The sequence below is a fragment of the Neurospora crassa genome, linkage group I (assembly GCF_000182925.2).
Source record: "Neurospora crassa OR74A linkage group I, whole genome shotgun sequence".
Lineage (NCBI taxonomy): Eukaryota > Fungi > Ascomycota > Sordariomycetes > Sordariales > Sordariaceae > Neurospora > Neurospora crassa.
Window position 1 is genome coordinate 3,513,321 of NC_026501.1, and position 24,186 is coordinate 3,537,506.

General features: G+C 52.8%; 9 protein-coding genes across 10 annotated transcripts; 5 read left to right on the top strand and 4 right to left on the bottom strand.

Annotated features, from left to right (window-relative positions):
• The first annotated feature begins 34 nt into the window (after positions 1-34).
• Positions 35-1,520, top strand: NCU09382 (TPR domain-containing protein). Its single transcript, XM_958735.2, has one exon. The coding sequence runs from the start codon at positions 151-153 to the stop codon at positions 1,309-1,311; it is 1,161 nt and encodes a 386-aa protein (XP_963828.1). The 5' UTR covers positions 35-150; the 3' UTR covers positions 1,312-1,520.
• NCU09381 (RWD domain-containing protein) lies at positions 61-2,512 on the bottom strand. The gene is made up of 2 exons (XM_958734.3): positions 2,237-2,512; positions 61-2,165 (listed from the first exon to the last, which is right to left on the bottom strand). The coding sequence occupies exons 1-2, from the start codon at positions 2,301-2,303 to the stop codon at positions 1,549-1,551; spliced, it is 684 nt and encodes a 227-aa protein (XP_963827.1). The 5' UTR covers positions 2,304-2,512; the 3' UTR covers positions 61-1,548.
• A 177-nt stretch (positions 2,513-2,689) lies between these two features.
• Positions 2,690-5,205, top strand: NCU09380 (pumilio domain-containing protein). Its single transcript, XM_958733.2, has 2 exons — positions 2,690-3,102; positions 3,178-5,205. The coding sequence occupies exons 1-2, from the start codon at positions 2,865-2,867 to the stop codon at positions 4,977-4,979; spliced, it is 2,040 nt and encodes a 679-aa protein (XP_963826.1). The 5' UTR covers positions 2,690-2,864; the 3' UTR covers positions 4,980-5,205.
• A 1,027-nt stretch (positions 5,206-6,232) lies between these two features.
• Positions 6,233-7,500, top strand: NCU09379 (hypothetical protein; the record flags this gene model as incomplete). Its single annotated transcript, XM_958732.2, has 2 exons — positions 6,233-6,926; positions 7,011-7,500. 2 exons carry the CDS (start codon positions 6,233-6,235, stop codon positions 7,295-7,297), a joined length of 981 nt encoding a protein of 326 aa, XP_963825.1. The 3' UTR covers positions 7,298-7,500.
• NCU09378 (DNA-directed RNA polymerase II polypeptide) lies at positions 7,356-8,976 on the bottom strand. Its single transcript, XM_958731.2, has 3 exons — positions 8,144-8,976; positions 7,546-8,073; positions 7,356-7,400 (listed from the first exon to the last, which is right to left on the bottom strand). The coding sequence occupies exons 1-2, from the start codon at positions 8,460-8,462 to the stop codon at positions 7,952-7,954; spliced, it is 441 nt and encodes a 146-aa protein (XP_963824.1). The 5' UTR covers positions 8,463-8,976; the 3' UTR covers positions 7,356-7,400; positions 7,546-7,951.
• A 669-nt stretch (positions 8,977-9,645) lies between these two features.
• rgb-1 (B-regulatory subunit-1) lies at positions 9,646-13,264 on the bottom strand. Of its 2 annotated transcripts, XM_011394979.1 has the most exons (8): positions 12,705-12,752; positions 12,296-12,536; positions 12,009-12,049; positions 11,806-11,903; positions 11,059-11,710; positions 10,559-10,938; positions 10,352-10,504; positions 9,828-10,276 (listed from the first exon to the last, which is right to left on the bottom strand). In XM_011394979.1, the coding sequence occupies exons 2-8, from the start codon at positions 12,337-12,339 to the stop codon at positions 10,253-10,255; spliced, it is 1,392 nt and encodes a 463-aa protein (XP_011393281.1). In that variant the 5' UTR covers positions 12,340-12,536; positions 12,705-12,752; the 3' UTR covers positions 9,828-10,252. The 2 variants fall into 2 exon arrangements, with proteins under 2 accessions (XP_011393282.1, XP_011393281.1); XM_011394980.1 differs by having other exon boundaries at positions 9,646-10,276; positions 10,352-10,938; positions 12,296-13,264.
• Positions 13,265-14,218: 954 nt separating this feature from the next.
• Positions 14,219-16,266, top strand: NCU09376 (hypothetical protein). Its single transcript, XM_958654.2, has one exon. It carries the CDS (start codon positions 14,381-14,383, stop codon positions 15,548-15,550), a length of 1,170 nt encoding a protein of 389 aa, XP_963747.2. The 5' UTR covers positions 14,219-14,380; the 3' UTR covers positions 15,551-16,266.
• Positions 16,267-16,764: 498 nt separating this feature from the next.
• On the top strand, positions 16,765-18,426 carry NCU09375 (hypothetical protein). Its single transcript, XM_958653.3, has 3 exons — positions 16,765-17,353; positions 17,416-17,711; positions 17,804-18,426. Exons 1-3 carry the CDS (start codon positions 17,028-17,030, stop codon positions 17,983-17,985), a joined length of 804 nt encoding a protein of 267 aa, XP_963746.3. The 5' UTR covers positions 16,765-17,027; the 3' UTR covers positions 17,986-18,426.
• Positions 18,427-18,434: 8 nt separating this feature from the next.
• NCU09374 (integral membrane protein) lies at positions 18,435-23,140 on the bottom strand. The gene is made up of 2 exons (XM_958652.2): positions 21,685-23,140; positions 18,435-21,594 (listed from the first exon to the last, which is right to left on the bottom strand). The coding sequence occupies exons 1-2, from the start codon at positions 23,097-23,099 to the stop codon at positions 18,663-18,665; spliced, it is 4,347 nt and encodes a 1,448-aa protein (XP_963745.2). The 5' UTR covers positions 23,100-23,140; the 3' UTR covers positions 18,435-18,662.
• Positions 23,141-24,186: the final 1,046 nt, after the last annotated feature.

The window sequence follows — 24,186 nt, forward strand, 5'->3', positions numbered from 1 at the left end:
GATAAGCCCAAAATTTCCAGTTCCAAACAACCTAACGCCAATGATCCCGTCACTTCTCTAGGACCGCAAGCTGGTAGTAAACAACAAACCGCCATTTCACCCTCCATCCACTCCTTCTTTACCTCAAACCGACCAGATCCTTCAGATAACATGGCGCCCACGAAGCCGAAAAACAAATCCCAGAAGGACAAGGCGAAGGCTCGCGCTAGAGGCGCCGCTCAACCGTCCAATGTGAACGCTAGAGAACTGCTCAACAATGCGAGTGCGATGCTCGAGGTTGGCGACATTGAGAGTGCGGCAAAGACGGCAAAATCTGCCTACAAGGCAATTGGAGAAGACGGAAAACTCGCTGGCGCCGCTCTTTCCCTCTTGGGCCATATCTACGTCGAGCTGGGCGAGATCGAAGCCGCCCGCGAGTTCTTCTTTGCTGCAGTCAAAACAGATGAGGATGGCACACTCCCCGAGGATGTTGCTGGGGGTCCCGAAAAGTTTTTGTGGCTTGCGCAGCTCAGCGAAGAAGGTGGACAAGACAGCGTTTCCTGGTACGATCGCGGTGCCTCTGCTTTGCGCCTCCAGATCCAGACTCTGAGCGACGAGCTTGAGAAGAGGCCCCACGGGAAGGAACAGCAAGAGGCTCTCATTACCGAAAAGAAGAGACGACTTGCGGCAATTCTCTGCGCCGTGGCAGAGGTTTACATGACCGATCTGAGCTGGGAAGAGGACGCCGAGCAGCGATGCGAAGCTCTCATCACCGAGGCCATAATGCTAGCACCCGAGCTGGCCGACACCTGGCAAACCGTTGCCAATGTTCGCATTTCCCAAACAAGGGTGGACGAGGCCAAGGAGGCTTTGAGGCGGAGCATGGCACTGTGGGAACTCCTTGAGCCCGAGGATCCCAGCGTGCCACAGTTTCCTACTCGGGTGAGCTTGGTCCGACTGCTGATTGAGGTTGGAATGGAGGAGAAGGCGATAGACGTCGCAGAGCGCTTGATCATTGAAGATGACCAAGCTGTGGAGGTCTGGTATCTAAGTGGCTATGGCAGGTATCTTCTGGGCGAGAAAATCAAGAGCGGAGAACTGCAAGCTCCCGAAGGTGAGACATGGCAAGATATCTGGCGCTTGTCGCGCAAGTACCTTGCACAATGCCTCCGGACATACGCGGCCATCGAGTACGAAGATGAAAGGCTTGGAGCACACGCACAAGAATTGCTGGACTCCATTAGGGGTGAACTTGGTGTTGTTGGCGCTGAGGAAGATGAGGTTTGGGAAGATACAGACGTTGAGGAAGATGAAGATGAGGAGATGAGTTAAATGGCCCCAACTGGCTTCGTCTCGTTTGTCTTCTAACCATACCACCTTAAGCTGAGGCGTCTTTTTCAGGCAAACTTGTTATGGCATACCCTGGAGTCCGGTTAAGAGGGGTAAAAAGTAATGTTCAGGATTGGTTTTCACATGGGTTAGGTATACTTAGAGCGGATTAAAGCCTACAGCAAAGAATTAGATAATTTTGGCGAACGTGATAGAGGGCTTACGATTTGTCTAACGGTCCTAAACCGTGAGTTTCTGGACCTCTTCCACGGGGACGTCATCATCGCCTTCCAGGTCCTCATCACCCTTCCCAGCCAAGCCCCTCTCCCAGAGTTGTTTGCCCGTGAGCTTGACAGGCTCCTTTATCCTTGCCTTCTTCATCTCGGCCGCCTTTTCCTCTTCCTCCTTGATTCTCTGATCTTCCAGTTCCTGCAAGAAACTCTCCCTCCACTTCAAAAAGGTTTCGCGATTGACGGGAGTGCCCTGGAACTTCTTGTTCTCTTCGCGCTCCGCGGCAAGGGCGGCCTCCTCTTGCGCCTTGATGGCAGCGTCCCTCCGCTCTACTGCCAGTTGCTCCGCAGCATCCTTCAACGCCGACACAACAGTAAAGATCATGGCCATCCCCAAATTCTCTTCAATTGTCTCTTGGATACCTTCGAGCAGCTGGAACCGATCGTCGGCAATGTTTATGTACTGATGGGGCGGCGCATTTGGGGCGGACGCAAGCTCAAGGAAAGGTGGCTTGTCGGGATAGTCTTCGGGGTACCGTACGGTAAGTACCATGCTTGGTGTTTCTTCGGCATCATCATCAGGAATGTCCAGCGTGATAGTAATCCGGTATTCGGTATCGGAGATATCTAGACGAGTCGAGCTTGGGTTAGGACAGGCCCATGCCTGAACGGCAACCGATGTGGGCGAACAATCGAACCTTGGATCTCATCTGGGAAGATGGAGTCGAGGACTTCCCTCTCTTCAATTTGTTCTTCGCGGCCCATGATGTCCAATCGGTAGGGCGCCTTTCAAGTTTGCAGTGTGCTGGACGACATAAAACGTGAAAGACTCCTTCCAAAAGTGGGTGCTGGCAATGTTGACTTTCAGGCGTTTACTAACCTAGAGAAGAGGACGGGAGGGGCAACCAGACGGCATTGCAGTGACTGTAGCGTCAGGTGCAGGCCAAACTCCAAAACGCGAGCGCGGCTCAATCTATGGTGGGGGTCCTGCCTGGGTTCCTTGTTATATCAATGGACAGTTCTAGACAGTGTCGATCAAGTCGCCCCACCACAGAACCCCGGAAAGCTTCTCACCGCCCGGCAGATGCCAGGATGCGGATCCAGAAATTTTCAGCGGAAAACGTGCTACAGAATTTCCAATTCAGAGGCTTCAGATACAGGGCACTCCAAAGTTTCGGATTCCCGTCTGAATACCTGCACTTTCACATATTCCTGCTCGACCATCACCTTTGAACCAGCGCCCACCCAGTACGACGTCAACACGAGCCCCCCATACCTAGATCAATCCTTCATATCCCGGAGCAACACAGACATCGCATAGCATCAATGGCGACCAAGTCGTCTTCAGCAGCCGCTGCCGGCGGAAAGAGAAAGGCGTTCGGCAAGCATAACGAGGATGGCCGTACAAAAGCAGTAAAGACCACTTCTGGCAAGAAACACATCAAGGCCGAAGCCGAAGACAATGAATCCTCCGATGAAAGCTCAGACGCCGAGTTCCACACAGGAGAGACCACAACATCCACGCCCAATGAGTCCGGCAATGGCTCCAACGAGACCAAGTCTGGTACGTTGTCTCTCTTTACCATATCTGCCCCATGATGACCGAACCTCGCTCTGTTATTTGACTAACACAACGCAGGCACAAGCTCCAGGGAGGCGCACGCCAAGCAAAAACAACTCGCCCAAGAACGCAAGAACGCGAAGCCACTGGCCGATGAGGTGCACCGTACCAAGAAGCTGTGGGAGAAGCTCCGTCGCAAGTCGCATGTGCCTAAGGAGGAGCGCCAACAGCTCGTTGAGGAGTTGTTCACCATCATAACTGGCCGCATCAAGGACTTTGTCCTAAAGCACGATGCTGTCCGTGCCGTCCAGACCGCCGTCAAGTACGCCACCCCGGTTCAGCGTAGGCAGATTGCGAAGGAACTTCAAGGAACCTATGCGCAGCTCGCCGAGAGCAGGTATGCCAAGTTCCTGATCGGCAAGCTTCTGGTGCAGAACGACAAGGAGATCCGCGACATCATCGTCCCCGAGTTTTACGGCAAAGTTCGCAAGCTCATCAACCATGCTGAGGGTTCCTGGATTCTGGACGATGTCTACCGCGGTGTTGCGACCAAGGAGCAAAAGGCCAACCTCCTTCGCGAGTGGTACGGTCCCGAGTTTGCTCTGTTTAGGCAACCCAAGGGTACCGAGGTCACTGGCGATCTCTCCAAGATTTTGGCTGACGAGCCCAGCAAGAGGACAACGGCGATGAAGTACCTTTTTGACATGGCCAATGGCCTCATTCAAAAGAAAATGACTGGTTTCACCATGCTCCACGACGCTCTGTTGCAGTACTTCCTCAACCTTAACCCCGAAAGCGAAGAGTTCAAGGAGTTCTTTGAGACTATTAAGGAGGATGAGACCGGCGACTTGCTCAAAAACATGGCATTCACCAAGTCTGGCGCCCGCCTCGTGTGCTTGCTCCTTGCGCACGGAACCGCCAAGGACCGCAAGCAGCTGCTCAAGGCCTACAAGGACACCTACCAGCTCATGAGTGGTGACAATCACGCGCACGCGATCATCCTCGCCGCCTACGATCTCCTTGATGACACTGTCCTCACGTCCAAGACGATCTTCTCCGAGATTCTTGGCAAGAATGAAGAGAAGGATGCCGAGCACGTCATCTTTCTCGCTAACGACCTCAACGCGCGCACGACGGTATTATATCTCTTTGAGGGAATGTCCAAAGCGTTGTTCCCTGCCAGCCACGCCACCGACCTGGAGATTCTGAAGGAGATTCACGAGATCCGCACCAAGACCAGCAAGAAGGACGCCGAGGTTAGGCGTAAGGAGTTGGTGACGGCCATGTCGCCTCAGCTCCTTGCGGCCATCGCAAGCTCACCCGCCGACCTGGTGGCCACCTCTTTCGGTTGCCAGTTTGTTACTGATGTTTTGCTTTCGGCGACTGGAGATAAGAAGGCCGCGTTGGAGGCTATTGCCTCTACTGCCGGTGGCGATCCCAACGCTGAGGCGCCCAAGGATGCCTACCAAGCTCTTCCCCCTCACATCTCGACAACCATTCACGGTGGCCGCATGTTCAAGACACTGATTGCTGGCGGCCGGTTTGACAAGGCCACAGGCAGCATCCAGAAGGTCGACCCCCCGCTCAACTTCGCCGACCTTCTCTATCCCGTCATCAAGGACCACATTGTACAATGGGCCACCGGCCCTAGCTCTTGGACGGTGCTAGCTATGCTCGAGGCTTCCGACTTCTCATCGAAGAAGGAGCTCCTCAAGACCCTCAAGTCCAACAAGAAGGCCCTTATCAAGGCCGCAACTGAAGCACCGGCGTCGAAGAAGGAAGAGATGGAGGAGAAGCCAAAGGCTAAGAAGGGCAAGAATGCTTCTGCCCCCAAGGGCAACCAGGGCTCGAAGCTCCTTTTAGAGAAGCTCGATGCCTAGGTTGAGGAAATTGTAGGCGTCGCATGGCTATAGTGACAAAAGTGGACGGTAGCCACAGGTTGACTAAATACCCCTTTTATGTTGTTTACTTTGTCAATGCGATTTTGTTGGGCCCCGCGTAATTTGCGGTTGACTGATAGCCCTGTTTACAAGTCTGGACATGTTATATATGATTGCATAGAGAAAAGCTTGCTTCCAGACTTCCCTGATGGTTCAGATATGACGCTTGAAACAGGCCGTGGCCTACTTGGAGTGAGGTAAATCATAATTAACCAGACAGGAGCGAGACAACTTTCTTATATTCGCCATTCCGGACCTTGGAAGGCCTTATTATCATACGACCTTCACATTGAACCACTTGTACCACAATTTTCGAGGGACACAACCTCCCCATATCAACATGGCGTGTAGAGGCAAAGTGCTGTGCAAACATTTTGACTGCGGCACCAAGACCGACATATATCGGGTTCACCGTCACTTGATGGCTAAGTGCCGCTTGGAAACCGAATAGAAGAACGGAACTGCCTCAAGGCTACACCCGTGCAAGGCCGCGTATATCCTTGTGCAACGGCCAGCTCACTGAGCGACCATGGCCTGACGGCCTTGCCATATCTGCTGTTCTAGTAGGTAAGACGAGGGTTTCCGAACGGGCAGCCAGCCATGGGTGTCCTCGGTTTGCGTTCCGCCAGGCTTGAAAGCCTTCTTCTCTTTTCGTCGAGATCACATGAGGCACGAGGCCAGACATCTCGGTTCGTTGGCCGGGTTGGAGTTGACGAATATATCGAATTACCACTTAGTGTCCGTAGCCTATTTCATCCCAACAGTCATACCATAAGGGGTATCTGCGCTCCCTGAACCCCTCCCAGATTCCCGGGCACCAGTGGGGAGACCGCGGCTGGGGAAACATACAAGTGTCGTTTCCTTCCTCAGGTTGCCGTCGCTTGCTCTTTCCACTTTGGTGGTTCGTCCCTCCACCGCTATCTACGAGTGCCACTCCCTCTTGCTGTTTGCTCTCCCCTCTTCCTTTCCTTCAACTCTCCATTCCACTTTCTTCTTGCTCGAGCCGATACCTTCCCTTCCATTTCAGCCCAGTTGGAGTTGTCACTCTTTCGCCGTCGCCACCGCTTCCAACGCGGGCTTCGAACTCAACCTCGGACTATTCTGTACCCAAACGCCTTCCTCACCATCCATTCTGGATAGGTTCCCAGGCACGACCAGTCTCTCTCACCCGACCGAGTAAGAACCTCGAAGCCATGGCATTGGATTTGTCCAGGAAGCCTCCTCGCGTACGCCTCCCTGAAGCAGTCCCGTTGGTCGCTCAGAGGGATGGCGGAAACTGCCCTAAGGGTTACCAATGGTACACATGCAACGTGGCCCAGGGCATTCCCTATGCTGGCTGTTGTGCGATGGATCCCTGCCGCCCGGATATGGTCGACTGCCCTGATCGGTATAAACCTGGTGGTGAAGATACCACGACTACCATAACAAAAACTGCCACTGCCACTGCCTCTGCCTTTACCAGCACGGAATCTGACAAAGAGCCATCGTGGACAAGCACGACTTCCGACACTTCCTCAACAAGCACTATCAGTAGTGCGTCATCAACCCCCAGCGCCACGGTCACTGCCACTCCCGATGCACCGCCCATTGTAGTCCACAAGGAACTTTCAGCTGGCGCCATAGCGGGGATCGCAGTAGGCTGCTCCCTGGCCTTCATCTTCTTCGCCATCTCAGTTTGTATGTGGTGGGGCCGACGACGAGCGAAGAAAGATGAGAAAAAGGACGCCATGGAAACTGCAAACGTTTCGTCGTTCCTGGGCCCAACCGACCGAAGCAACCCAGCCGAAACGAGACAAGATAAGAACGTATCCCAGTCTGGCTTCCATTTCCCGCTTGGAAGCTACCAACCGGTTCCCACACGTGTTCCTTGCGAGTACAGAGGACAAGGTAAGCGAACTCCATTCCCCGAGCATCAGACGTAACGCAGTCGCAGTGGGCCAGCAGGGATTTCTATATTGACCAAAACTCTAGACCCGACAAGCTCGGGATCCCCAACCAACACGAACTGGCCAGTCTCGCCGATGGACTATGAAAGTCACCGTTTCAGCGGAGCGACGACTATGTCGACACCAGCGAGTCACAACAGTGCAAGCACTCCGGCCAGCCCGAACTACCCATCGCGAAGTGCTTCGGAACTCGACTCGACCCAGGCGTACCAGCAGGGTGGATGGGGCAAAAGGTTCGAGCCCATGCACGAAATCCCCGAGCTTGAAAGCAATGAGAGGCCACCGCAACACACCCGGGGCCCGAACAACTAGAGCACTCCATCGGACTGAGCAAGGACACACGATGGCTTGATTCTGAAGTCGGTGAGCGGACGGGTTTCATGAGAGCCTACAACGTCCTGCCACACAAGAGACGCTGAAGAACGCGATTAGCTTCCACGAGAGAAGCAATTCCAAGCACGGAACGCTCTTGGAGGAACGGGATATGCTCGAGCTTCATGACTGATTCGGGCTATCAATCTAGGCACATCAATGACGCAGGTGACGTGGAGGACACTTACTCCGACTCACCAGGATATTGTCCTGGCTCTCATCTTGCCTGGAAAAGCACCAATTGCTATGGGATCACCCGAGCGAAGGACTGGAATACCGTGGTAAACAAGAAATGATAGATGGTCTATTGATCAAAAAGCGGCCCTTAGACGCCAAACCATGCATTTTCCCCCCTTCCGTAACCAGTCCTGACAACCATGATCCAGCTTGGTGGCCCCGTAGTCTTTTATTTTTCTTTTGTAAAAGAAATCACCGGTCTCCCACACTGTTCGGTCATCTCCCAGGCGAGCAAGTTATGCAGTGTGTCGTAAAGAAAAATCTTAGCAAATAGAAACAGAGGAGAGGAACAAAAGAAGCAACCCAACCTCATTACCAGTTGCTGTCCTACAAAATGACTCTCTCAGGTGTGCCCTCCTAGGTGCTCATGAGCTTGGCCATCTCGTCCAGCAATTCTTGTAGCTCATCATCGGTGATCTTGTCCGCCAGGGAGGGGATCAGCGTCTTGCACTCGTCGGCACTATCGCAACAGAGTGATCCTAGGTAGCCAACCACAAAAAGAGTCAGTCAGTCGCATCGTATCACTTCCCTTTGACTAGGCAACCATACCAATCTGCGCCCTCTCGAACTTGGTCAGCTCCTTACGCGCGCTCAACAATCTCTCCACGGCCTCGACGTTCTCCTTCTGCTTAAACCGCGCGAACGCGTCCAGGTAGTCGAGCGTCTTGTTCAGCACGTCCGTCTCGTTGCGGTCCTTGCGGTCCTTGCGGCGCTTGGTCATGAGCGCGTTGATGACGAGGGAAGCCTCTGAGAGGGTGAGCGTGTCCACGTCCTGAAACTCGCCCAGCTTCAACACCGCCGAAGCTTCCTCCTCGCCGGGAGGGGGCGGCTTGGAGCGCGAGGTAGGGGCGTGGTGTTGGTCCGACATTATTTGAAGTTGAGGGTTGGTTGGTTCGTTCGTTCGTTCGTTCACTTGTTCACTTGTGCGTATTGTTTGTTGGTTTTGTCATCTGGTGATGGGAGCGTGCGCGCCGCTGGCTGGCTGACCTGGCGTTCTGGACAAGAAAGACGGTATTCGGATTGATGCACTCGCTACCGGGAGGGAATTTGATCCAGATTGCCGATTCGTTTGGCCGGCAGTGTGAGCCTCTTGGAGATTCTTGTCTTGTTTGCGGCGCCTTCGACGTTGGGGTTCTTGTGGGCTTGAGTCCTGCTGAGCCTTCCAAGCTACGGTTGTTGCGCTCGAGTGTTGGTGGTGGTACTGGCTGAGCTGTTCGAGAACGAAGGCGCTGTATTCGGTGTTTCGAGGAAACGTATGCTTGAAGTATCAAGGTGGTCGTCGGCTTGTACTTTTGGCAATCAAGATTTGGCGTTGAATGATTGAGGTTATTGAGCACCTGGACGGAATTGTCACTGGGAGGTTCCAGGTTGGGGGGGTCTTTGTTTGCCGGCCGTGGCCCCTGTGCGGCACTGCGTTCACTGTACAAATGGTACCGACAGAACAGCTTCATGCTTACATACACTACACAGCGTAAGATACTCGTCAGGTCCCACTAGTCTGACGGTCGGTTTTGAAGACCTGACGAGTACAGTTATAGGTACATATTTCGTCAAACGAATTGGCATCAACATCACTAACATCTACAATGCACTCCTGACTATTAGCTCGAGACCTCAGGTCAACACGTGTCCAGGCGTTTCCACATCCACTTTATGTACGTTTTTTATTTCTCGACTATGTAAGTTTATTGAGTTAGTCATATGTTCAATCAAGTACTGGTATTCATGTCTGGCTGATAATCCTGCAAGTCGAAGTATCATTACGGCTTTGAGGACCGGTTGGCACCGACGAGTCTCACTCAGTCCGCAAGCCAAGCTGATAAACAAACCAGTATCGGACTGTACCAAAACAAAAGAGGAGCATGTTGACAACTTACCTTTGTTTGTAATTCATCCCAACTCGAACTCTGGTATGAGATTGGTGTTGTATTTGCGTCTTCTTCCTTTTACATTCTTAATTTTCATCTTTGAATACCACCCCCCCCCCCCCCCCCCCTTCCTTTTTTTTTCTTTTTCTTGAGGGGGGTTTTCTTTCTTCTTCCCCTTTTTTTCTTCTTTTTCTTCTTCTTTTTTGTATTGAGCCAAAACCTACGCTTAGTCATGTTTTCATATTTATATCTTTTGTTTTCTACGTTCTGCGCGGAACATCTGGGAACTGGTGGGTATTCCATGCCGAACCAAGCGCTTACATCCATCCCATCGTGACATGACACTCGGCGCTCTGCCCTGCGGACGGAACGAAAAGGACATAATGGTTATTTAACATACGAGTTACTCTCCCCTTATCGTCCAAGGCTGGCGGCTCCCTGGGCCATTTGTTTCACTTCCGCTTCGTTCCTCACGCCCGCCCTGCCTTGTTCATGGGATCTTGAAAAGTCGATGTGCCAAACCGGGCGTAGCACTTCATGACTGGAAATTTCCCCGCAAACCTGCCTCTCAATGCATCCCTGACCTATATGTGTCCTCATCTTTCAATCAGGCTATCCGTCTCGCTCTTGCTAAAGACGCCACCATGCCCCAGGCCTCGACAAATCGAGCACGAACAAACCAGAACCGCGAATGCTCCCAGTCAGACTGTGGAACGAGAGGCATAATAGCCTCAGCAGTTATGTGAAGGGAATCCCAATCACATCCATCCCCCCGCCTTCATCATTCTGCCTACAACGCGGAAAAGACAAATAGCTGTGGGAAAGATGGTTAGCTATCAATAGGGCCCAGATGAGGATGCGGTTAAGAACTAGCGGGGCAAGAACTTACGTTGTTGGTTGCTGCGATGGCGATGCTGTCCTCGAACGGATGCCAGCTCATATGGAGAATCTTCTTGTTGAAGTCGATTTGATCGGCGTCTGTCTCTTTACGCATCCTTTGGCCCTGGCCTGCCGCTGCCGGGCTTCCTGCCCGTGAATTTCCCTTCTTACCACCGTTAGCTGTGGGACTTGTCGACGAATTAATGGGTGTCGGCACCCCAACTTTCTTGGCCTTGAACGCCGACTTATCCGCTTGCAGGACGACCTCCACCTCCTTGTCGGGATCCGATGGGTAGATCATGAAGTTGTTGTTGTAGCTTCCTGTCATTACGTTCTTGGCGTCTCCAGAGAATACAACCTCGAATTTGTCAAAAATGCTGTCATTTTCGTATGTGTCGCAGAGTCTCGGCCTGAGGTGTTCATGAATTGGAATCGTCTTGACTGGCTGCCGCTCCATGTTGACATCCCAAATCTTGACCGTCAAGTAGTCGCGAGAAAGGATATACCGGCCGTCATGGGAGAATCGAACGTCGGAGATGGAAGATATGATTTCAGAGAAGAAAGATCGGGACGATGGGTCTTCTTCTTGTTCGAACACTATACAGGGAAGAAAAAAACGAATTGTAAGCAATGATCAGCGGAGAATAGAGATAAAAAAAAAAAAAAAAAAAAAAAAAAAAAAACACTTCAAACACAGTTCACCGAAATCCAACGTACTCTTTGCGTGCTGGTCGCACAACGCCCTTTCGCGCATATCTGCCAGCTTGATTGTGCCCTTAGAACTGGCATACATGAACCAGTTGCAGCTCAGAGGGTGGAACTCTGCGGCTGTAATGACCTCTGTCAATTCCTCCATGTTCGCCGGCTTGATGTCCACAATGTTGAAGCTCTGGTCTTGGATATTCAGATTCCATAGGTTGATCCGCAAATCATCACTGCTGATGAAGGTCTCGCCATCGCTGTTGACGGAAATGCTGTTGATGTGGTACGCATGAGCATTGGCATATGTTCTCCGAGGCACGGCGGCAACGACTGTGTCGTGATGGGTAAGCCTGGGTAGCTTGAGATCGGCGGGACTGCGAAACTGAGTATGAGGTAAGGCACGAGGTGCGCCTCCACCGCCGGCTACGCTTGCAGGCGTCAAATCATGGGATAGGTTGTTCTCGGCGACAACCTTAAGCGACTTCTCGAACACTTTCCATAGCTTGATCGTCTTATCGTTTGTCGAGAGGAGGTAGTGGGAGGCATTTTGTCTCCTGCACCACTTGATTTTATTGATCTTTTCCTCAATTTCAAGGGACTTGAGGTAGTCGAACTCGGGCTCGTGGGACTGAAATTCGGTATGAAACTTGTATTCGCAGGTTTTTTTCTGTCCACAGGTAAGCAAGACATAGACAAGAAGCGGGCCAGCAAATAAGCCGGAAGGGAAAGGGGAGAGGGGGGGTTTGCCGCAACTCCACTAACCGTCTCGTTCCGTTCAAATAGCACGACTCGTCCACCCTTATCACCAGTCGCCAAGTAGTTTCCGGTGTGGTCAAATTCTACCGTGGAGATGATATCGGCTGGTAAAGGCGGGTCAGTATGGCTGAGGGTATTGATGACGTGAGGAGGGGCATTGACGGGCTCCTGGTCGAGGGACCCGTCGTGGGAGGAGGGGTGGGTCGTACCTTCGGTGATGTCCTCAACATCTCCCTTGTCGCCGAAGCATCTATGACAAGATCTCAGTACGATGAAGTGGGGCAAACACAGGAAAACGAGGCGACGTCTCGTATAAAGAAGAGCGTTGACGGAGAAAGGCGTAGGTCAACGTGGAGCGGAGATCGGATCCAGCCGCGGGCGCGGGTACGGGCACAGGGACAGGCACGAGCGCAATCGCACAGAGACGGACGCTCGTGAGGCAGAAGTCGACGGGGATGGAAAACATGACGGAGGGTCAAGGAGGAGTTCGACTTACTGGGTAAACTTCCATGTCGGAGAGTTGGTATCTGTTTCCACCATCTTCAACGATTCCCGGGGCCGTGGGCGATGAGATCCCCACCTCTACCAGATATGGGACAAGGACGACGAGCGGACGGAGGGACAGACGGGCAACGGCGGCAAGGGACGACGTTCCCAAGGGCGATGATGGACAAGAAGAGATTTCACGAGCTCGAGGCGCGAAATCAAGGGATGGCGGAGAGACGGGAGTTGGAGATCTGGAGAGAGGTGCCCAACAGAGACCGGGTTAAAACACGTGGGTGCGCTATGGATGTTGTTGCAGGGAGCATATGTATGGATGAAGGTAAGGGTCGGTCGGGTAGGGAAAGACGGGAGGAAAGCAATAAGCAAACTTGGTAGGTGTTGAGGTAAGGTATGTAATGTACCTGGCTGGTGGGCGGTCGGGTGTGGTGGAAGCAGAGCCCGACCCGAGTGGTAGTAAGGTACGTAGGGCGACGAAAGGGAAGCAGACGGAGGTACGCCGGTAGCGCAGCGAGGTACCTAGGTAGCTGGGCGGAGGAGGACCTGATGGGGCCCGGGATGGAGGGTGTGAGGCTCAACGGCCAGACGGAAAACTACCTCTAAGTACCTAGTAGTGCAGCGATAAAGCGATTGAGGTGCGAACCTGAACCCAACTGAGAGAGTGTTTTTTGCCGCAGCGGCGAGACCTGGACAACTGAAGACTATGGGTGCCGACCGAGCGATAATCTGTCGTTGCTTCCTGGGAGCTGACTACCTCTGGACGTGGGCCGGTTTCCTGTTCGTGCTGCAGGTGCGCAAAGCCAAGTGAAGATGCGGGGTACGTCAAGCCGAGTGCTGTATGCGGATATGGCGTAAAGTGTTGTTGGTGAAGGGTTAGGTTGTTGCCTTTGCAAGATTGAGCAAAAGACGGATGGTGGATGGAGATGGAGATAGATGGGCCGAGATGTGGGAAGGAGCAAGCAAGGACGCCCTCATCCTGCCAGGGAGTTAAGCTTTGGCGATTGAAGGGAATGACGAGCTAGTTAGTTAGCGAGGTACGGAGTGGGCACGGGGTGGATGGGCGGGCGATGAGGTACCCTTTACTACATGCTAAGTAGGTACGTATGGTGGTAAGGTTGGCCCCTCCCTCCTCAACACAGGGGCATGGGGGCCCGTCAGCCCGTGCCCTCCATGCCCGCCCGTTCAGGCCTGCTCGGTGAATGGAAGATCTCGTCCAATACCCAGGGCCGCGCAGCTTCCACCAGTGAGCAATTGCGGGGTCCATTTATCCCGGGCGGCGACGAGATGGCATCTGCCATGTACAACTACGAGGTAGGCTCGTAGGTATATACCTACCTACCTAGTATCAACCTCTGCGCTAGGTATTGGGTGATGGTATACGGGCATCTACACCAGAAAGGCACACTCGCTTTGTGCCAGCTGACTAGCTATTGAACTTGGACGTATGCTATGGATCAAGAGCGCACTTTAAGTTGTCCGCATACGTCTTCAATAGCTCATAGCAAAGTATGGTCATGACCCGGCCTCTTAACACCGCTGAGGTCCGTCTCTGGATCCCATGATGGCATCATGGCTTTATTGTGCCCATGGCATGTGTTGGCGTGTGGTCCCGTCGCTTTGTTCAATATCTCTTGAGCCTTGCCATCCAATCGAACGGCCCCCACGGGTGCAACTGCAGCTCTTTCAGCTTCCGTCTTTTGTTCACAGGTACATATTCCATCAGACATGCCAGGACTGTCTAGTTCGCGACTGGACGGAAAAGTTTGGCAGGTCTGATATCCCTGTTACATGATAGATGTCATTCAAGGTGAGGAGTCTAAACTCCCCAGACGCTGCTGTAGCCTCACGGCCATGTCGAAACGCACATGCTGCATGAATCACCCCAAAAAAGCACGTGTGGTGTACTGGCCCGCCTTGAAACTTCGGGGTCTAGGTCTGACGTTGCGGATCTGCCGGGGAGCCGGGACTATATAAGTTACATGATATCCACCCTCCCCCGGTCCGCATCATTGCTCGGACCTGGCCACGGCATCCTTCGTCTTCTTGGATTTTTGACAGGTCATAGGGCCCCCACCTATTGATGTTGGGCAGCACGTTGCCGGTCCTTGATGTCTCTCCATCTCTTCCTTCTTATTATCATCTCATCGGTACGGCTCTTGTAACTCAACTCTCCCGCTTACACATCGATCTCAGCCCATCACTAGATTTATATGCACCCACCAATCTCATTGTGAGGTTGAAGATGGTGCCAATGCCTGAAAAGACCAAGGGTAAAGGAAAGGATGTTGGAACGTCGGAGGAATCAGTTGGTGCTGGTGATATAGGCCACAATGGGCAGACCGGGGGCGGGGACGATCTGCTTACCCGCATCGCCAAGTCAGCAACATCACTACCTTCAGCTTTGTTCTCCAAAGGTAACATGACCGGCGCAGTTTCGGGACTAGGCAACGGCGAGAAGGGAGAAGGCTCACGAGCGGCGGCAACAGTGGCAAGGGCCACGGGAAATCTCGAGCGCGTGGGTGAGAGTTCTGCCCCGCTTCATTCTGCCTCTCATGGCGGCGAGACCATCAGGTCAGCCCAGATTCAGGGACATGTTGCGATGCAAGAGGCTTCTTTCGCCGCCTTTCTTGACACCACCGAGCCTCTTACGGCGCCCGAAGGAGCAGGTGTATTGGAAGGGGCGTGGAATATGAGAGGCAATGTTCCGAGTTCGACAGTACCAGCAACAAACAACCAATGGACTCATTCTTTTCCGGCATCCACTGTCGCCGAACAGGAAGCGCGCGATGGCCAGGAAGTTGTAGCATTGCTCCGGGGTGATCTGAATCTGGATGCAGAGCTCGCAGGGCCGGAGGAGAATACAATATTGCCCGATGACATGGCCAGCTTGCGCAAGGCTTTATTCGGGAACGACGATCCCGGCAGCAGCTCATCACCTATTGCGTGGGATCATGCGCTCAACTTCATCCCACTTTCCCTGCTGGGGTTCGACAGTGTTTCGACGGCGCCAAGTACGAGAGATTTGTTGGGTACGGCCGACGTGACTGAGGGCTGGGAGACATGGATTGATCAGTGGTCTCGCGTGTTAACCGGCTATCACGACGAGATTTGGGGTGACCTGGGCGCACTGGTGGAGGAAGCGAAGAAGGAGGTAAAACAGCTAGAAGAAGTCGAGCCAGGCGAAAGACCACCGGAGCCAACAGCTCTCTTACGGCTTCGCGCCATCCTCGGACATTTGCGGGGAGCATAGCGAGGCTCGGCGGCATCCGGACAATAGTTACGACCCCGTTCAACAGCAGTCCCAGCTCAGCGGCCACGGGCACGTGGATTGTGTGTTTTCGCACGGGCACTGAAATAACTGAAGCTCCGTCGTGTACTCGCCATCTCGGCTGCTGGGAGTTGAAGTAGTCGGCATCACGGAGAAGAACAGCAAGCATCAAAACTTCATAAGGGATGCTGCACTCCTGATCGCTGCTGTAAAAACCTCTCGAAGCCTTATGCTAATTGGCATGGGTGACAGGCAGGTCATGGGTTGTATCATGGACTGTATGTATCTTACACACCTGCTGGGCTACCCCGTGTTGTATATGCTGTGGTAGCGGTGCTAAATTGCTGAGCTGATGCGGCCAACAAATGGCATCACTGAACGTTCTACAGGCGGTGGAGGGAGATGGTGAAGCTATCGTCTACTGCATTGTAGATCAATAATTCTGCGCACCCTTTTACACATGTCAGAGAATGAATGCCTTTTAAAGAGGAATATGTTGTTATCCAATACCTGAGGGTTGGCCTCTAGGGCAGACAGTGCACACTCAATGTCATATTCCTACCCTTGTATCATATCTTTGCGCAATCCTTGCTTACTTCAATCGGTGGGAGGAAGGTTAGCTTACACAATCGTATAGCATGTATCAAGGACACAGCATTGATCAACATCGTCCTACTACAATTAAATTCTTTTTTCTTTCTTTTTTTCATTTTCTTTAAAAGCGGCAGAGGGTACTAACTCACGGTTTTGTGTTTTTTTTTTTTTTTTTTTTTTTTTTTTTTACGAAATCTACCCGACCGATCCCAAACGCGTATGGAGACGCATTGAATGTATTGACGAGATATAATATGACATGTTTAGTAGTCGGAATAGGCATATTCAATCTGAAGCAGACTTCAATCATGGAACGCGATGTACATAGGAAAACGCTTAGGGAAGTTGACCCGAGATCTCGAGCTAGCAAACAAGCCAGTAATGGACTGCAGATCCTTTACTTAGTTAGCAGCATGATATTCTTTACGGTTTTCGGTGACGGGAGACGGGATTCCGGCCGGTCTTGCAAGCATCAACAAGCAGCGCGCTTGCTCGCAGCTGAGATGTGCCAGCGCAACCAGCAGTCAGCCCGCCGCGGTGGTGGGCTCGCCAAGTCCTTATCACGCCGTACCAACCACGATTTCCAGCCTCCCGGGTTCCATGAATGAGCAGGGTTGCATCTCAGTTTTGCATATACATAGGTCTACCACCTGGATGCTTCCGTCTGGAACTCAATTACACTCTCCCTCACAACTTCAGTGAGTTGCTGATGCTGACCGACTTCGTACCTACGGAAGCCTCCGTCATCGAGTAAGAGTCGCAGAGACCGGACGGGCTGACAGCACGCTCATCTCCAGCTCAGGTCTTATTGAGCCCTTTCGAACCACATTCCTCTTACCAACTTTATTCGTTCCAACTTCGGAGCATGGAGACGGGATTTGCCGCCATGGGTAATCAGCAATTGTATTCCCGTTTTGGGACAACATGGCAAGCCTTTGTGCTTTCCTTCCTGGTCTTCTGGTTATCGCAGTCGCCCATCGTCCACGCGCAACAGCCATTCATGCCGGTTGAAACAGCGAGGGCACTCAGCGGCAGCACACTCGAAGGCAACGTCTTGGAAAAACGGCAGGCATGCATCTCCAACTTCTTCAGCTGCTCGGGAGTAGGAGCTGCTTTCAGCGACGTATGTTGCCAGTACGGCTACACCTGCGCGCTTGATCAGAACAACCAACCGGCTTGCTGTCCAGTAAAGTGTGTAAACGACAATAGTTATATTGTTGTCATAGGAGAAGCTCACTAACACCTCCCACCAGTGCCATCTGCACCGGCACCGCTCCAGCCGGCGTCGCCGCCCCCAGCCCAACCGCGCCGGTTTCCTTCGTCGCCAACCCTTACTTTTCCTTCCCCTACGTCGCTACATACTTCCCGGATGCCGAGCAATGCTCTTCAGCCGTCAGCCAATGCAGCGCCAACTACGTTGCCTGCAGCGACAAGCTGGACGGGCTAGGCGGTCAGTACGGTGTCACCATTGTGGTGCCCGGCGGCGCGGGAACGACCGTGGGCGTTAATGTCGGGACCACGGTCGGGCTTGAGAGTGCTTCTAGGATTTGTAAGTCCCGTTCACCTCCTTCCCTGGACCTCGAAGACTGTGGTGATGAATCGGACATTTCGCTGATTGTTTTTGTTCATCCTTCCTTGCAGGCAGCAGCTTGTCAAGCGTTGCTTGCCACGGTTTGGAGAATAATATGTGCTCTATGACCGCCACAACCGCCAGTGGCTTCTACTTTGGCACGGGTGCCCCTAACAGGGCATCCTCGCGCAGAGGCTTCACCGGCCTTCTTGTCGCTGCTGGTGTGGTGGCGACGGTGTCGGCTCTTCTCTAATTCTGCGCTCTTTGGAGGGGCGCTAACCCCTAGCAGTATTGCGCAAATCGGTGACGGACACTTGAGTGGAAAATAACGAATGGAGTGATCAGAAGTGTGAAGGCCGGAATTTCTCCTTCCCTTTGCGAGTGATGATGTCAACGAAGCCATGAATGATATCAAGAAGCCATAGGATTATTCTGTCTTGATCTGCACGTATGCAATCATGATCAGTAACGTCTCGAATGTATAAACGATTCGCACAATTGACGGGGCATGGAGAAGGCTGTTGGAGACATTGATTGAAAACCAAGCAGAAAAGGGTCACAAAATCGAGTGCAGTGAAGTCACGTTGAGAGGGAAATTGAGCGCCCAAAATATACATCGCAATGCATGAAGCCAAAGCAAGCCCGTCGCACAGAAACAAACAAACAAACAAAAAAAAAAAAAAAAAAAAAAAAAAAAAACATCTCTTCATGTACTCTGTCACATAGCAACTTTGGTAGTCGCTTGTGTACGCCATCGCTAAACTTTCATAACCATAAAGCTATATAACCGTTTTTTGATATCCATTTCAGCTGAGAGCGAAAAGGGCAGTGGAAAGCCACAAAAAAATAAAACAAAATAAAAAGGGGAAAGGAAAGGAAACAAAAGGAACATGTGGTAGCCGAGCTAGCTCCCCGCTCCTTTCTTTCATTTTATAGCCCCGAATACCGCGATGTGTTCCCTGTTTGACTGCTCCCCCGCGAATTGTCACGCCCAATTATCCCAACCTCCGCCACGCTGCCCAACAGATCAGGCTCGTGACCCTGCTCGACCCTGTTTACGTTGCCTTGATTTACGAATCCGTAACTCTCATTCAGCCCTGATCCCGTTCTAGATCCTGCGTAGGCGTCACCAGAACTTAGATCCTCGCTTACACCAATTGAGGAGCTAGACAATCTTTTTTGCGAATTGGTGCGTTCGAACGGAAGGCGGGCAGAGACCGCCAGTGACGAAGCGGGCCTGGCGTTTTGAGGACCAGATTCTAGGACTGGCTGAGCGGGAGGTGTGTTGCTAACGGAGCCGTTGCGTGTGTGGTGGTAAGAATTGCGTTTTGAGCTTCTCCGCGGCGGCGAAAGAAGCGGTGACGGGCCGTTATCCTCGTTCGAAGTCCGATTACCGCGGCGGGTAACCGTTTGGGTCCTACTCGACTGGCTAACTGTCGCGAGATCTGGCTCAGCAGGCAAACCTTCCGAGTCGTGATATGTTTCCGTGTCGTCGGGCATATCATCATTGGTACCCTCTGCTGCCCTAAGGGGCACCGCCTCTGCTGCTGTACGAGCTGTTGTGTCCCGATCTGCATTGGCCTGCCGCACATTGTCCTCTTCGTCGGATTCAATCGGGCCGTTACGGATGACTCCCATCGCCACTGGTATTCCTTCCGGCGGGGATTCGTCCTCGTAGTCGACCGCTCCGGTACGCATTGCTGGTGGCATACGCGCACTCCTCACTACTTCGAAGCCCTTGCCCTTTTCCTTGCTATTTCTACCGAGAATATTCCGAAGCCACCCAGCCGCCGAAGCCATTGGCCCGGTTGGGTCAGCCGGCCCGGTTCCGAGCTTGCGGCTAGGCGCGTCCGAGTTGAGCCTTTCCCCCCTGAGACCGTAATAGTAATCAACTTCGCGAGTGGTGTAGTCGGTCCTTGGTGGATACGCAATCATATAAGGACCGGGAGTGGCACTTCTCGAAGTCTGAGGGTCGAATTCCGCGGTGTCGTTGAGCGGTACTCCTGATTGACTTAGGCGTTTCTGTGACCAGTCGGCGCTAGTCCACGAACCACCTGGTTTGGCACCGGGAGAGTACGCGCTTTCAGTGGTGGTTCGCCTTCGAGGTGGTCTGAAGTAGGGGTCGACAGTCGGCATGCCGAATGCGCTAGGAGACCGTCCTTGGGGTTGGGCAGAAGCCGCAAAGGAGAACGAGTTAGCTTCTCCAGGCGTCGTCGGCGTGAATGACCCATTGTCAAGATTTCGAACGGCCGTGTTGAGACTGACGTCCTCAAGCACAGACGAGCTATGACGGTGATGCTTCGTCATGGGCCCCATACTCCCTGCCAACTCGCTCTGTATGCGGCCTCCGTTCATCACATAACCGGCCTTGAAGGTCTCATCCGTGTCGAGCATCGCCGCGCTAGACAGTTGACTGTGGCTTATGGGGCCGCCAGCACGCCTGGGCATACGACGCGACAACTGTCGCATACCGAAGATCTTGGATAGCCCGCCCCTTGATTGCCCTCGAACATCATCTCCACCAGCCCCCAACAGCCGCGCTACGACTTCGACAATAGTTTGGACTGCGTTCAGGAAGAATCCCAAAACAAGAACGCCCGCATGGACAACAAGTATAGCGTAGCCGACCCAGCCCTTAAGCCCTTCTTCCACCTCCAGCGACGGTACAAAGGCCACCATCATGAGTATGGAGACGAGACGGAGCCCAGAAAAGAGGGTATGGTAGGCGTTCATCGATGTTGGTGAGTGGAAAGGGCGAAAGGCATGCAGCGTCAGTATCTGAATAATCTCGCAGATGGCGAGGAGGACCACCTGGGCAACTCCAGCAGGCTGGACAGCTCCGATGGCAATGCCTCGAAGAAAACTCAGGAAAACTGGTATAAGAGCGAAGGCCGCCGCCTCATCAGAGTAAGTGTTGTAAAGAGGTCCATAAAGAAGCACCGTAGGGAGGTCATCGAAGAGGAACGCTCTTGGCCTCGAGGTGGCGATGAGGTGAAGCAGCCAAACGGCAAAGCCAATGATGAGGACCAAAGTTACAACTGCCAGTGCGACCGTGTAAGCTGGCGAGTGGGTTGCTACCACCAGTTGAAAGGTCGAGAGAGCAACAATCGGTAGCAAGAAGTAGTTCAAGACAAGTCTGACGACATTGCCCAGAGTAAACGGGAGGTTCTTGTGTCGGAGATCTTCCTCGGGAACCTTTTTAACGGAACGATACAGCCACTTGACCAAAAAGGCTCCCTGGGTAAGAACAAAAACGGCTCCGATAATGGCCATTAACCACACCATCATTCCGGCCCAGACGTCTTCGACCTCCCCTACTCCCACCAAGTGAGCAAGTCGCTGAAGTCCGTACCTGCCCTCGGTAAGATAAATGCCATCCCGCAGGCTTATCCACCCGGGACTGTCGCTCACAAAGCTCTGATTAAACATTAGTGCCGACCATGAGCCCTGGCTAACGATCGGTTGGTAGAAGCCTGGATAGTTGAGTGTTAGGCCGCCAGTTAGCACGACGAACTGTATGTACTGAAGACAATCTCCAAACCCTGGCGTAACCAAACGCAGCAGGTCGGGGTCACGGCCGTAGTTAGATGTCCAGTGGAAAACATCGCTGGTACCCCACGGACTAAAAATGGCAGCAAAGATGGTGGCAACTCCGACAAAGACCAGGACTATTAAGGGCAGGAACTTGAGCATCCAAGCCAGGTTTCCTAGGTCAGGTGTCACGGTAGCCGAGACACAGCCGATCTGGGTATTTCCAGAATCTCCATAAACGATGGAAAACTCGGAGGCAAAGGAGCTGAAGGCATAGGATGAATAGAAGTCTTTGGTGTAGGTCACATAGGGAAGGTCCTCCCTGTTCGTGCTAAGATCACAGTCAGCCAACGAACTCCAAAAAGTACAAGGCCAAGTGTCGAACCCTTGAGTCATGGGGACCAAGCAAAACTGAACCTACCTGTTAACCTCCCAGACCGGCCCCAAAGGACAATGTGCGTTTCTCAGGGATTGGTTGCAAAAGTCGGTACGTTCCGTAGCCTCGGAATACGTGAGAACATTGATATGCGTGAAAAGAGTGGTGACCTTTGGATTGGCAGAGTCCGGTTCTGGCACGGCGACAATCTTGCCATCGTGTTTGGATGTGTCGTTCCAATCCGGACTACCGGGTGGGGGAAGCGTGATGTTTCCAGAAGTCGCCGCGCCCGTCACATTTCCCCACATGGTCAGCTTCAGCGTATGTCGGTCGTCCTGATCATCGAACGAGGCATCGATAAAAAGAGGCTTCCATTGTAGACGTGTCGGCTGGTCCATTTGGTAGGACTTGTCCAGGCAGTTGTCAAACGGGATTAGAACCGCCGTAACGGATTGTACCCAGAGCAACCGCAAAGCCAAAAGAAAGAGGCATTTCAACCTGCAAGATAGTCGTAGCAGCAGGCGGCTATGTGAGCCAGGGGCTACGCGTGCGCTTAACCTTGGGCCGCCCTTGTCCGTGCGTGCCATCCGAGAGGACGACAGGACGGTCAACAACGGTGTCGACGGCTGTTCGGAACGGACATTGGAACGGCTTGAAACATGACTGGATGAGGCGCCTGAGGGGATCATTTTCTGAGATGTCAAGTTCACGCAGTCGACGCAGCAGCCCGCTGACATCTGGGCGCAGACAGCGGAACCTGGACAAAGACCCGGGACATGAACACTTCCATCCTCCAATTCCGAGCTTCGATTTGGCGCAAGAGCTGTGGAGGGCGCAAACCGAAGGTCGAAGGGAGAAACCACCGGCATGGTTGATGGTGACTGACAGCAGTACGGCGGCGATTGTCTACATGCTGTACATAGTGAATAGGATCGGGGCTCTTGAGGATCGAATCGTTGGAAATCGCAGCAACACCGTCGCACAACCTCGTGCTTCGCCTTTCTTTCCCGCCTTGGTCCTCGTCCTCGCCCTGGTCCTTGTTCTTCCCGTACCCGCCGTCCCCGCCGCCGATGTTGATTGTGTAGTCGGTGCTGCTGTCGTGGTTGCAGTTGAAGTTGTAGTTGCGATTGAATGTCCTGGCTTCTTCTGTGGCGTCGTCGCAAAGGCTGTAGATGTCGTTGTGGTTGATCTGGAGCTTGTCGCGATTGTCGTGGTAGTGGTAACGATTGCTCTAGTAGTAGGAGCACTTGACTGCTAGAGGTATGCCCAAACGATGCGCCACCGTGCGGCGCTGAGCTGGAATCCAGTGGAAATCGCTCTGGTCGGATGCAGGAGCGGGAAGACGGTGAGGCCCAGAGTCGGTCCATCAGGTGTCCGCTGACGGAAATGATGAAGTCCAAATTAACTGTCGATGTTGGGACGGAGCAAATGGGCCTGAAAAGTAGGAAAGGAACAGGCATACCTTAGCAGTTGGCTATGTAGACAACCTAGAAACCCAAGCGGTCGGGTATTGATCATCCATTCAACAAGGACGGTCAGCCGCTTGCAGCAGCGGTAGCACCCGAGACTGCTAGGTGTTGAGGTTCCATGAAGCTTCCAGCCTGCCAGTGCCTGCGTAGCCACCCAACTTCCACTTCACCGTTCAATCGATGCAAACCTTATCGTCGCTGATACTGTGTACATTTGTAGAGCGAAAGCCACACAAGATCACCACACCATGGCCAAAAGAGGCAGTGCCGCCAGGGGGCAGTAGCAGCTCCCTAGCCAGCGGAGCCTGTTCCACCATCATCTCGATGTATGGCCGCTCAAGTCTATGCTTTAACGTGCTTCCTTCGTGAAGAAAGATGCTGGCATAAATGGACCCCGAAATGAGGAGTCAAAAGTCTTACAACCTTGGGAGCCATTCATATACAAGGCTGAAACTCAATGGCCCTCAGACGTAGTAGTCGAGGTAGGATAAGAACCAGAGAGATGGAGTCAACGCCCAGATAACATGCCGGGCTAAGGGTAGAGGCTGATTGATGATGGACAGCGTATGCTCCTTAGATGAAATCGCAAATCATTCGCACAGCACCTCATACGTCCACTGGCCCGGCTTATCGAGAACAATATCAATGTCTGTGAGGCATTCTGCCATCACAATTAGTCTTTGTGTACATACATTCCGTCGTTAAAGCATCGAGCAGTAAGCATGGTGTGAGCAGCTACTCACTCTCAAGCACATGCACACTAAACTGTGGAGATGGAGATTCAAGCACTCAGTTGGTGCGCGCTTCGTTGAGCTCGCAGGGAAGGGGGGGGGGGGGGGTACGGGCCTCTACCTCCAATCACACCCGCCTACAAAATCCACGACCTCTTTCGAAAGAGAAGCATTTTGAACACAAACGTCCAGCTGGACAAATTATCTGCATTGGACCGTGCCAATGAGCAATTACCTTTTGTCATTCAGTCATCTAGTCATCTTTAGACTCAAGGGGCCATCCTCAACAAGGCGGTCTCATGCGAAACGTGACAGCATTTATAAACTCAACTTTCATCGCGTTACAC

Coding starts and splice junctions, on each gene's coding strand:
- NCU09382 (XM_958735.2), top strand. CDS start 151: ATGGCGCCCACGAAGCCGAAAAACAAATCCCAGAAGGACAAGGCGAAG.
- NCU09381 (XM_958734.3), bottom strand. CDS start 2,303: ATGGGCCGCGAAGAACAAATTGAAGAGAGGGAAGTCCTCGACTCCATC. Junction 2,166..2,236: donor CTTCCCAGATGAGATCCAAG/GTTCGATTGTTC, acceptor CGACTCGTCTAG/ATATCTCCGATACCGAATAC.
- NCU09380 (XM_958733.2), top strand. CDS start 2,865: ATGGCGACCAAGTCGTCTTCAGCAGCCGCTGCCGGCGGAAAGAGAAAG. Junction 3,103..3,177: donor CTCCAACGAGACCAAGTCTG/GTACGTTGTCTC, acceptor AACACAACGCAG/GCACAAGCTCCAGGGAGGCG.
- NCU09378 (XM_958731.2), bottom strand. CDS start 8,462: ATGTCGGACCAACACCACGCCCCTACCTCGCGCTCCAAGCCGCCCCCT. Junction 8,074..8,143: donor GTTCGAGAGGGCGCAGATTG/GTATGGTTGCCT, acceptor TTGGCTACCTAG/GATCACTCTGTTGCGATAGT.
- rgb-1 (XM_011394980.1), bottom strand. CDS start 12,339: ATGGTGGAAACAGATACCAACTCTCCGACATGGAAGTTTACCCA. Junction 12,050..12,295: donor CCGACATGGAAGTTTACCCA/GTAAGTCGAACT, acceptor ATCTTGTCATAG/ATGCTTCGGCGACAAGGGAG. Junction 11,711..11,805: donor TATTTGAACGGAACGAGACG/GTTAGTGGAGTT, acceptor ACCTGTGGACAG/AAAAAAACCTGCGAATACAA.
- NCU09376 (XM_958654.2), top strand. CDS start 14,381: ATGTTGGGCAGCACGTTGCCGGTCCTTGATGTCTCTCCATCTCTTCCT.
- NCU09375 (XM_958653.3), top strand. CDS start 17,028: ATGGAGACGGGATTTGCCGCCATGGGTAATCAGCAATTGTATTCCCGT. Junction 17,354..17,415: donor CCGGCTTGCTGTCCAGTAAA/GTGTGTAAACGA, acceptor ACCTCCCACCAG/TGCCATCTGCACCGGCACCG. Junction 17,712..17,803: donor TGAGAGTGCTTCTAGGATTT/GTAAGTCCCGTT, acceptor CCTTCCTTGCAG/GCAGCAGCTTGTCAAGCGTT.
- NCU09374 (XM_958652.2), bottom strand. CDS start 23,099: ATGCCTGTTCCTTTCCTACTTTTCAGGCCCATTTGCTCCGTCCCAACA. Junction 21,595..21,684: donor CCGGTCTGGGAGGTTAACAG/GTAGGTTCAGTT, acceptor CTGTGATCTTAG/CACGAACAGGGAGGACCTTC.